At 42.0% G+C, this 11568-nt stretch overlaps 1 protein-coding gene across 1 annotated transcript in view; it reads left to right on the top strand.

Annotated features, from left to right (window-relative positions):
• The first annotated feature begins 9104 nt into the window (after nucleotides 1-9104).
• Nucleotides 9105-11568, top strand: part of LOC115102025 (dedicator of cytokinesis protein 3-like) — a 135813-nt gene continuing 133349 nt past the window's right edge. The window contains 3 exon segments of the mRNA XM_065006042.1: nucleotides 9105-9138; nucleotides 10918-11001; nucleotides 11179-11219. Of these exon segments, the coding sequence (XP_064862114.1) occupies nucleotides 9105-9138; nucleotides 10918-11001; nucleotides 11179-11219 (159 nt within the window).

The following is an 11568-nucleotide window of genomic DNA, read 5'->3' as shown; positions in this document are numbered from 1 at the left end:
GTGCCAACTGTAAAGTTTGGTGGAGGACGAATAATGGCCTGGGACTGTTTTTCATGCTTCAGGCCAGGCCAGGGACCAACTCTATATTAATGACCATGATCTTAGAATGAGATGTTCGATGAGCAGGTGTCCACATACTTTAGGTAATGTAGGGTAAATATATATATATATAGAAAAAATAAAGAAAAACCCTTGAATGAGTAGGTGTGTCTAAACTTTTAACTGGTACTGGTACTGTATGTATACACACAGTACCAGTCAAAAGTTTTGACACACCTACTCATTCAAGGGTATTTCTTTATTTTGACTATTTTCTACATTGTAGAATAGTAGTGAAGACATCAAAACTATAAAATTACACAAAGTGTTAAACAAATCAAAATATATGTTATATTTGAGATTCTTCAAAGTAGCCACCCTTTACATTGATGGCAGCTTTGCACCCTCTTGACATTCTCTCAACCAGCTTCATGATGTCCCTACCTTGTCACCTGTAATGCATTTCAATTAACAGGTGTGCTTTATCAAAAGCTAATTTGTGGAATTTCTGTCCTTAATGCATTTCAGACAATCAGTTGTGTTGTGACAAGGTAGGGATGGTACACACAAGATAGCCTTGTTTGGTAAAAGACCAACTTCATATTATGGCAAGAACAGCTCAAATAAGCAAAGAGAAATGACAGTCCATCATTACTTTAAGACATGAAGGTCAGTCAATCTGGAAAATGTCAAGAACTTTGAACGTTTCTTCAAGTGCAGTCACAAAAACCATCAAGTGCTATGATGAAACTGGCTCTCATGACAACCACCATTGGAAAGGAAGACCCAGAGTTACCTCTGCTGCGGAGGATAAGTTCACTTGATTTACCAGCCTCAGAAATTGCAGCCCAAATAAATGCTTCACAGAGTTCAAGTAGCAGACACATCTCAACATCAACTGTTCAGAGGAGACTGCGTTAATCAGTCCTTCATGGTCGAATTGCTGCATAGAAACCACCACTAAAGGACACCAATAAGAAGTAGAGACTTGCTTGGGTCAATAAACACGTGCTGGTGGAAATCTGTCCTTTGGTCTGATGAGTCCAAATTTGAGATTTCTTGTTCCAACCGCCATGTCTTTGTGAGACGCAGAGTAGGTGAGCGGATGATCTCCGCATGTGTGGTTCCCACCATGAAGCATGGAGGAGGAGGAGGTGTGATGGTGTAGGGGTGCTTTGCTGGTGACACTGTCAGTGATTTATTTCGAATTAAAGGCACACTTAACCAGCATGGCTACCACAGCATTCTGCATCGATACGCAATCACATCTGGTTTGCACTTAGTGGGACTATTATTTGTTTTTCAACATGACAATGACCCAAAACACACCTCCAGGCGGTGTAAAGGGCTATTTGACCAGCAAGGAGAGTGATGGAGTGCTGCATTAGATGACCTGGCCTCCACAATCACCTGACCTCAAACCAATTGAGATGGTTTGGGATGAGTTGGACCGCAGAGTGAAGGAAAAGCAGGCAACAAGTGCCCATTATATGTGGGAACTCCTTCAAGACTGTTGGAAAAGCATTCCAGGTGAAGCTGGTTGAGAGAATGAGTGTGCAAAGCTGTCATCAATGCAAAGGGTGGCTACTTTGAAGAATCTAAAATCTAAAATATGTTTTGATTTGTTTCACACTTTTATGCATACTACATGATTCCATGTGTTATTTTGTAGTGTTGATGTCTTCACTATTATTCCACAATGTAGAAAATAATAAACATAAAGAAAAACCCTTGAATGAGTAGGTGTCCAAACTTTTGACTGGTACTCTATATACGGTATATAAACTCAGCAAAAAAAGAAACGTCCTCTCACTGTCAACTGTGTTTATTTTTAGCAAACTTAACATGTGTAAATATTTGTATGAACATAACAAGATTCAACAACTGAGACATAAACTGAACAAGTTCCACAGACATGTGACTAACATAAATTGAATAATGTGTCCCTGAACAAAATCAAAAGTAACTGTCAGTATCTGGTGTGGCCACCAGCTGCATTAAGTACTGCAGTGTATCTCCTCCTCATGGACTGCACCAGATTTGCCAGTTCTTGCTGTGAGATGTTACCCCACTCTTCCACCAAGGCACCTGCAAGTTCCCAGACATTTCTGGACCCTAGCCCTCACCCTCTGATCCAACAGGTCCCAGACGTGCTCAATGGGATTGAGATCCGGGCTCTTTGCTGGCCATGGCAGAACACTGACATTCCTGTCTTGCAAGAAATCACGTACAGAACGAGCAGTATGGCTGGTGGCATTGCCATGCTGGAGGGTCATGTCAGGATGAGCCTACAGGAAGGGTACCACATGAGGGAGGAGGATGTCTTCCTTGTAACTTACAGTGCTGAGATTGCCTGCAATGACAACAAGATCAGTCCAATGATGCTGTGACACACCACCCCAGACCATGACGGTCCCTTCACCTCCAAATTGATCCCGCTCCAGAGTACACGCCTCGGTGTAACGCTCATTCCTTCGATGATGGTGAGACAAAACCGCGACTCGTCAGTGAAGAGCACTTTTTGCCAGTCCTGTTTCATCCAGCAATTGTGGGTTTTTGCCCATAGGCGACGTTGTTGCCGGTGATGTCTGGTGAGGACCTGCCTTACAACAGGCCTACAAGCCCTCAGTCCAGCCTCTCTCAGCCTATTGCAGACAATCTGAGCACTGATGGAGGGATTGTGCGTTCCTGGTGTAACTCGGGCAGTTGTTGTTGCCATCCTGTACCTGTCCCGCAGGTATGATGTTCGGAGTAACCGATCCTGTGCAGGTGTTGTTACAAGTGGTCTGCCAAGGCGAGGACGATCAGCTGTCCATCCTGTCTCCCTGTAGTGCTGTCTTAGGCGTATCACAGTGCGGACATTGCAATTTATTGCCCTGGCCACATCTGCAGTCCTCATGCCTCCTTGCAGCATGCCTAAGGCACGTTCAAGCAGATGAGCAGGGACCCTGGGCATCTTTCTTTTGGTGTTTTTCAGAATCAGTAGAAAGGCCTCTTTAGTGTCCTAAGTTTTCATATTTGTGACCTTAATTGCCTACCGTCTGTAAGCTGTTGGTGTCTTAACGACTGTTTACATGAATTATTTATGGTTCATGGGAAACAGTGTTTAAACCCTTTACAATGAAGATCTTTGGATTTTTACGAATTATCATTGAAAGACACGGTCCTGAAAAAGGGACATTTCTTTTTTTACTGAGTGAGTGTGTGTGTGTGTGTGTGTGTGTATATATATATCTTTATTTGTTTTACATATCGATACCTGCAGTCAAATATCAATATAATATCATCCCAAAATAATATTCCCCCCCATCACTATAGAGAAGCAGGACCTCCAAGGTCTGAATGCTTAGTCACAATGCGCTGTATGGTTAGCGGAACTAATTTGGGATCAATCTGGGATAACTGTGATCACCTGCCCTACCAGCGGTGTTTTGCTTTGGCTCTAAAGGACTCAGGAAGTCATTATGATAGCTTCTATTCAATAGAGGACTCATTAACGTGATCTTTCAAGATGTGAATTTCACTATAATTTTAGGTGCTTTTGCTAATAAAGATGACACCGCTTAACTTCCGTCTGTTAGTATGGTTGGTTTGGTTACTTTCTAAATGTAATCCGCTACAGTTAAGTTACCTGTCCAAAATTGTAATCAGAGAAAACAGTAATCTAACTCCTGCATTTTCAATAAAGCTGTCTTTACAATGAGTGATGTCTGTCTGTGGTGAAAGAATAGATCATTTTTGGAAGACTGTAACTTCAGTCTGGAGTTCATTATCTATCTAATCACCAGAGTCTACTTTGATTTTCATTTTGATTTATCATTTTGTATTTCACATTTTTTTCCACGTTGTGGCATTTTGATGACCACAAAAATGGTTGGATAATAATGATGATTTTGTGCGCGGTGCATATTTAAGTGAAGCTATTTGCATGGTTGATTGAGCCTGGGGACTGAGAGAGTGACACACACTGTACAGGCCTAGATTCACTGGGTTGAAGAGATAGTCAACTATACAAATGGCTTTGTAGATAGTTACTGTGATAGAAACGTGAACAGTTCATGCACTGTTTTAAAAAACAAGGATCACCTCAAACTGAGCTTATGTTATTTTCTCGTTCACTTTACAAACCTAACAAAGGATGACAGATAGGAAGGAGTCTGTAACACCACACCATGAGCTAACTCATTTACAAAGCATCACTGATGTAACCTTGATCTCTGTCTTCCGTGTAACCATGTCTCTCTCTCTCTGTGTTTGTGTGCATGCCCGAGTGTGTGTGTGTGTGTGTGCGCGCCCCTGTTTTTGTGTGTGTGGCTTATTCCGTGTCTGTTTTCACACAGCAGGGAGCACAAAACTGCAGCATCTGCCATCATCGTACATTGTCATGTGGGCCCACTTTACCCTTAAAAAAATAGCTTCAGCTGAATCTCTGCAAAAAATAAGCTGTACTGAATTCCAAAGTTGAGGAATTAGGAACAACTCCCAAACACAGTTATGCCATATTCAGACTTAATAGCTATTGTAAAGAGGCTCATGAACTAACACCGGTTGTGGCAAATCATCAACACTGGCACTTCATGCAACCTAATACTCCATAACTTGTTCATCAATATAAATGTTTAGGCTATAAGAAGCTCATTTAGATATCACTGTCTCACTTTATTCCTACTTTGACTATAAGACTAACATTTCCTTTATTGTTTGTGTTTTTGTATGAGCAGGCACGGCTATTACTGTTCTGTTTGTCCTTCTTTTACTCACTTCACTTGATGATTATCATTGTGAAAATGCCTTGTAGGGCTGCACAATTAATCACATTTTAATCTACATTTAAATATTATGATGTGCAATATCCACATCGGTTCACTTTTTTTTATGCCATGAATGTAACATTGAAATGAAATACGTGTCCCCTGGGAAACTGACCAACACTTTGGATCCTAACCTGTCACAACAACCTCTACTATACCTGTCTTTTTCATTAGTTGTCATGCCAAACGACACCAACTATAGAAATAAAATGAGTACTCCGATTCTATGATCCCCACAGTGTTTTGATCTAAATTGCAAGTACAATCGCAATAACAATATATGGTGAGTAAAAAAAATAAAATAATATTTGCCCATATCTTGCAGCCCTAATGCCTTGCTCTCAACAAGATTAATTAATCACACACCGTAGTGTATCTTATTCACACCATCAACATTTTCAGTAAGCGTCTGAACTCTGGCTGAACTCAACTGTTTGAGTAATTGTGGCACTGCACACTGAGTAAAGTAACTGTACTGTTGGGGTGTTGACGGCCTTGAACTTTGGTGCCACAGACCATGTGATCCATTAAGGTTATGGCCTCTGATCAAAGACTGTGTGTGTTACCAGTAAAGCAGCTTGAGGCAATTATTACAGTACATCATCATATATAGTAGGCCTGTAATAGAAAAGTGAAGTGAGTTCAATACTTTAAAATATTGCAGATGTGTTCGTTTGCTTGTTTTGGGGTCTGTGTCTCAAATGACACTCAATTCCCTATATAGTGAAATACATTTAAGGCACAATATGGGGAATAGTGGTGAAATTGGAGATTTGCTTTGGAGATAACTTTGCTCCATATTTCAGAGAGTGAATCAGAGTGAGAGAGTAGTGTCAACATCGTCTGTGAAATAAAACCACACTCTACAATGAAACAGTACCATCTCGTTCTGACATGGGTGTCTCTGTTGAGGTTCTCATAATAGTTCCACTGTAATTTAGCCATTTAAATTAAGTAGAGGATGTTAATAGAAGAGGACTTGTAGGTAGAGAATGTTTATCCCTGTTTGGTAATAGCCTGAAGCAGAGTTGAAAAAAAAGGTGACAAGCCCTCTTCAAGTCTCTTTCTCTCTTGTCACTTTTAGATGGTTAATGTCCAGATTCTCTCTCTCACACCCTTTCTCCATCTCTGTCTCCATCTGATCTATGCCCTGTACTCATGATTACATCACATCTATATTCCTGCCATTTCAAAATGCCCAGATCCCTGCAGCAGTTATACGTTGAAGAAACCCCTACAGTTTTGTATGTGATCTGTTGCCATAACTACCGTAGCAGAGGAACTAAGCACTCGTTTCCCACAAACAGAACAGACACCCTGGCCCCTCGCCCCCCCCCCCCCCCCCACACTGGGCCCCCTGACTGGGTCATTAGCATAATGACTCACACAGAACTCTCCTCCAAGGGCCACCATTTGTGGGCTCAATGGAGCCCTGTCATCGTCAAACATGTTTCTCTTATACTGAGGCTTTGTAGACATTACAGCTATGTTCTGCTGTTAAGTTACTCTGCTACTCGACTGACATACCATTTAGATGTATTAAAAGGTATTGTATTGAGGATAAAAACCTGGACTAATATAAGACATTTTCTCCATTCTCCACACTATACTGCCCTATCAAGCAAAAGAGTAGTAACTGCTCAGAGTGAAACTGAATAAAAATTACTTCAACATTTTTTTTTTTTTATTGTCCAGCCAAATGAACTGTAAGCTGATCAGAGATGTGGTTGTCTTACTATCAGGTATTTCTTTATTTTATATTGACCGTGACCTTTGACCCTAGACGGCAGTTACTGCCTTCTTGCTTGGTACACCCACTGAATACGTTTCCATGAGGATTTTTTAAAACAAACTTGTGTTCATATATTTATATGTGGCTGTCAGTGTCATAGTTTGATACTTGTATCAGCAAAGAACAGTAAATAATACCAAGGTAAACCGTAGACACTGCAGCACAGAGCTCAGTGAAACCAAGGTTTTCCTTGTGTAACGAGTGCGCTGGGAGTCGGGAAGCAAGTTCAGGGAGTGAATAATTTAATAAATGAACGAAACATAATACAAAACAAGAAACACAAACAATGCACAGACAGGAAACAGAAACAATGATGACTGGGTAAGAAACCAAAAGTAGTCAGGAGCGGACCAGTCACCTCTGCTATGGCGCGGGAACCTGTCGATCCAGCTGAGGTGCGGGAGCATGGCGACCTAGAGCGCAGGAGAGAGCATACGTGACAGTACCACCTCCCCGGCGCAGCTGGCTCCAGCCGCAGGATGCCAATCACAGGGTCAATTTCGGGGATCAGGAACCTACTGGTCGCCTCCGCTGAGGCGCAGAAACCTGATGAACCGGCTGAGGCATGAGAGCCTGATGAGCCGGTTCGTCAGGCATGGGAGCCTATCGATCCCACTGAGGTATGGAAACACGTCAAGCCAGCTGAGGCAGGGGAACCCGTCGAACCTACCAAGGCATGGGAATCCAACAAACTGTCTGAGGCCTTCCAGGTAGCTCCGGTTCTGACACCCGGACCCGACAGCACCGCCAAAAAACAAAAACAAAAAAACACTCCCTGATTGCTTCCCTTTGGTGAGGCGCAATTCTGTAACGATGTGTGCTGAGAGCCGGGAAGCAAGTTCAGGGAGTGAGTGTTTTAATAAATAAATGAAACATAATTCAAAACAAGAAACACGATCAACACACAGACAGGAAACTGAAACAGAAACAATGACGCCTGGGAAAGGGAGTGGCATACAGTTGAAGTCGGAAGTTTACATATACCTTAGCCAAATACATTTAAACTCAGTTTTTCACAATTCCTGACATTTAATCCAGGTAAAAATCCCCCGTTTTAGGTCAGTTAGGATCACCATTTCATTTTAAGAATGTGAAATGTCAGAATAATAGTAGAGAGAATTATTTATTTCAGCTTTTATTTCTTTCATCACATTCCCAGTGGGTCAGAAGTTTACATACACTCAATTAGTATTTGGAAGCATTGCCTTTAAATTGTTTAACTTGGGTCAAACGTTTTGGTTAGCCTTCCACAAGCTTCCCACAATAAGTTGGATGAATTTTGGCCCATTCCCCCTGACAGAGCTGGTGTAACTGAGTCAGGTTTGTAGGCCTCCTTGCTCGCACACGCTTTTTCAGTTTTGCCCACAAATTTTCTATAGGATTGAGGTCAGAGCTTTGTGATGGCCACTCCAATACCTTGACTTTGTTGTTCTTAAGCCATTTTGCCACAACTTTGGAAGTATGCTTGGGGTCATTGTCCATTTTTAAAACCGATTTGCGACCTAGCTTTAACTTGAGATGTTGCTTCAATATATCCACATCATTTTCCTACCTCATGATGCCATTTTGTGAAGTGCACAAGTCCCTCCTGCAGCAAAGCACCCCCACAACATGATGCTGCCACCCCCATGCTTCACATTTGGGATGCTGTTCTTCGGCTTGCAAGCCTCCCCCTTTTTCCTCCAAACATAACAATGGTCATCATGGCCAAAGACCAGAGGACATTTCTCCAACAAGTACGATCTTTGTCCGCATGTGCAGTTGCAAACCGTTGTCTGGCTTTTTTATGGTGGTTTTGGAGCAATGGCTTCTTCCTTGCTGAGCGGCCTTTCAGGTTATGTTGAAATAGGACTCGTTTTAGTGTGGATATAGATACTTTTGTACCTGTTTCCTCCAGCATCTTCACAAGGTCCTTTGCTGTTGTTCTGGGATTTATTTGCACTTTTTGCAGCAAAGTACATTCATCTCTAGGAGCCAGAACGCGTCTCCTTCCTGAGCGGTGTGACGGCTGTGTGGTCCCATGGTGTTTATACTTGCGTACTATTGTTTGTACAGAAGAACGTGGTACCTTCAGGCATTTCGAAATTGCTCCCAAGGATGAAACAGACTTCTAAAACCATGACATCATTTTCTGGAATTTTCCAAGCTCTTTAAAGGCACAGTCAACTTAGTGTATGTAAACTTCTGACCCACTGGAATTGTGATACAGTGAATTATAAGTGAAATAATCTGTCTGTAAACAATTGTTGGAACAATGACTTGTGTCATGCACAAAGTAGATGTCCTAACCGACTTGCCAAAATTACAGTTTGTTAACAAAAAATTAGGGGTGGTTGAAAAACTAGTTTTAATGACTCCATCCTAAGTGTATGTAAGCTTCTGACTTCAACTGTATATAGGGCCGGTAATCAAGGAGGTGATGGAGTCCAGGTGAGTGTCATAATGCGCTGATGCGCATAACGATGGTGACAGGTGTGCGCCATAACGAGCAGCCTGGTGACCTAGAGGTCGGAGAGGGAGCACATGTGATACCTTGAATTCACTGTAACTTTTTACAGTTACTGCAAACATGAACCCCCATTTTCTCCATAACATAACACAATGGAGGCAGAATATTTGTCCACATGATAAAGCATATATTTAATGTATAAAATTTTTTAAATATTCTGCCAGCAGTACTCTGTATAATTTTAAGGGCATTGGTTGAATTTATGCTGCTGCAAGAACACATTGTCGGCACACAGTTCAATTCAGCACGGAAGATTTATGCAAATAAAAATATATGATGGAGGAGCTTTTACCCCTACTACTTAGCAGCAGAATATGTGCTTTGTGTGTGGGCTCTATATTTAGAGACAGTGTAATTAACTTAACATTGCATTAAAATCAGGACTGTTTAATAATGAATTGCCTATTAAAATGCCTACACTCTTAAGGGAGGGGAGCCTGTTTACAGTTCGGTGAGCTGTGTTGTTTAGATGTTTGCACAAAACAGCTTGTTAAAAAAGCTGTGATCACTGCTCAGCCAAAACACATGACATTGATGGGGAGGGATGCACCTATCTCATCCTCAGGCTGGGTACCTGTCTACCTGATGTTTCTGTATACGGGAAAGGACAGGGTACTGTATCTCATCCTCAGGCTGGGTACCTGTCTACCTGATGTTTCTGTATACGGGAAAGGACAGGGTACTGTATCTCATCCTCAGGCTGGGTACCTGTCTACCTGATGTTTCTGTATACGGGAAAGGACAGGGTACTGTATCTCATCCTCAGGCTGGGTACCTGTCTACCTGATGTTTCTGTATACGGGAAAGGACAGGGTACTGTATCTCATCCTCAGGCTGGGTACCTGTCTACCTGATGTTTCTGTATACGGGAAAGGACAGGGTACTGTATCTCATCCTCAGGCTGGGTACCTGTCTACCTGATGTTTCTGTATACGGGAAAGGACAGGGTACTGTATCTCATCCTCAGGCTGGGTACCTGTCTACCTGATGTTTCTGTATACGGGAAAGGACAGGGTACTGTATCTCATCCTCAGGCTGGGTACCTGTCTACCTGATGTTTCTGTATACGGGAAAGGACAGGGTACTGTATCTCATCCTCAGGCTGGGTACCTGTCTACCTGATGTTTCTGTATACGGGAAAGGACAGGGTACTGTATCTCATCCTCAGGCTGGGTACCTGTCTACCTGATGTTTCTGTATACGGGAAAGGACAGGGTACTGTATCTCATCCTCAGGCTGGGTATCTGTCTACCTGATGTTTCTGTATACGGGAAAGGACAGGGTACTGTATCTCATCCTCAGGCTGGGTACCTGTCTACCTGATGTTTCTGTATACGGGAAAGGACAGGGTACTGTATCTCATCCTCAGGCTGGGTACCTGTCTACCTGATGTTTCTGTATACGGGAAAGGACAGGGTACTGTATCTCATCCTCAGGCTGGGTACCTGTCTACCTGATGTTTCTGTATACGGGAAAGGACAGGGTACTGTATCTCATCCTCAGGCTGGGTATCTGTCTACCTGATGTTTCTGTATACGGGAAAGGGATATAGTGATGATGAACAGAGCTTTGTGTAATTTGAGCTTTGAGAAATCTCCTTTCACTGAAAAATAAACAATTGATCACAAAAAAAACTATGTCACTTTACTATGTCACTAAACTATGTCACTTTACTATGTAACTTTACCTTGACAACATGTTGGCTACAGCAGAAACACAGATAACTTCATGAATGTAACATTGTTGACCCTTTACTTTCTCCTCAGTGATCTGCAACTTCCGGAGCTCAGTATGTCAGGCCCTGGTTCTGGAGATAGGAGAGACTGTGCAGATCCTGGAGAAGACTGAAGGTAAGAGCTGCTGAGTGACCCTTTATAGAGAATACTAGTGAGTAACATTGTAAAGTTTAACCACTTTACCTTAATCTAAAGACAGCACTTCAAGTTCAAAGTGTGTGTATGTGTATTATGGGTAATAGTTATAGTCCTTGTTCAGCTGGTTGATATGTATCTTTAATCTGTCTTTAGGCTGGTACAGAGGGTTTTCCACCAAGAAGCCTTCCATCAAGGTAAACATATCAATCAATCAACATATCATATCAATCATATTCTCTTCATTATGCAGAGGGGTCCTTTTAGACCAGGCAGCTATCAGACATTGTTTGTTTGAAGCTATTTATTTACAGCAACTTGATTCCTAATGAAAACCTCAATACCAGCACAACAACACTAAGAAAAGTAAGCATGTTTGGGTGCAGCAATTAATATGTGTTGTTCGGTGCAATCAAGCATATTTCGTCTCTCTTTCCTCTATGCAGTAAAGAATACAATACACATTTAGACTTCTGGAGGCGTTGTATTGGACGAGTAGTGGTTAACGTACAATAAGAGTTACACCATTTATTTTCTCAGTTCACC

Source organism: Oncorhynchus nerka, linkage group LG20 (genome assembly GCF_034236695.1).
Source record: "Oncorhynchus nerka isolate Pitt River linkage group LG20, Oner_Uvic_2.0, whole genome shotgun sequence".
Classification (NCBI taxonomy): Eukaryota; Metazoa; Chordata; class Actinopteri; order Salmoniformes; family Salmonidae; genus Oncorhynchus; species Oncorhynchus nerka.
This window is presented reverse-complemented; position numbering and strand designations above follow the sequence as displayed.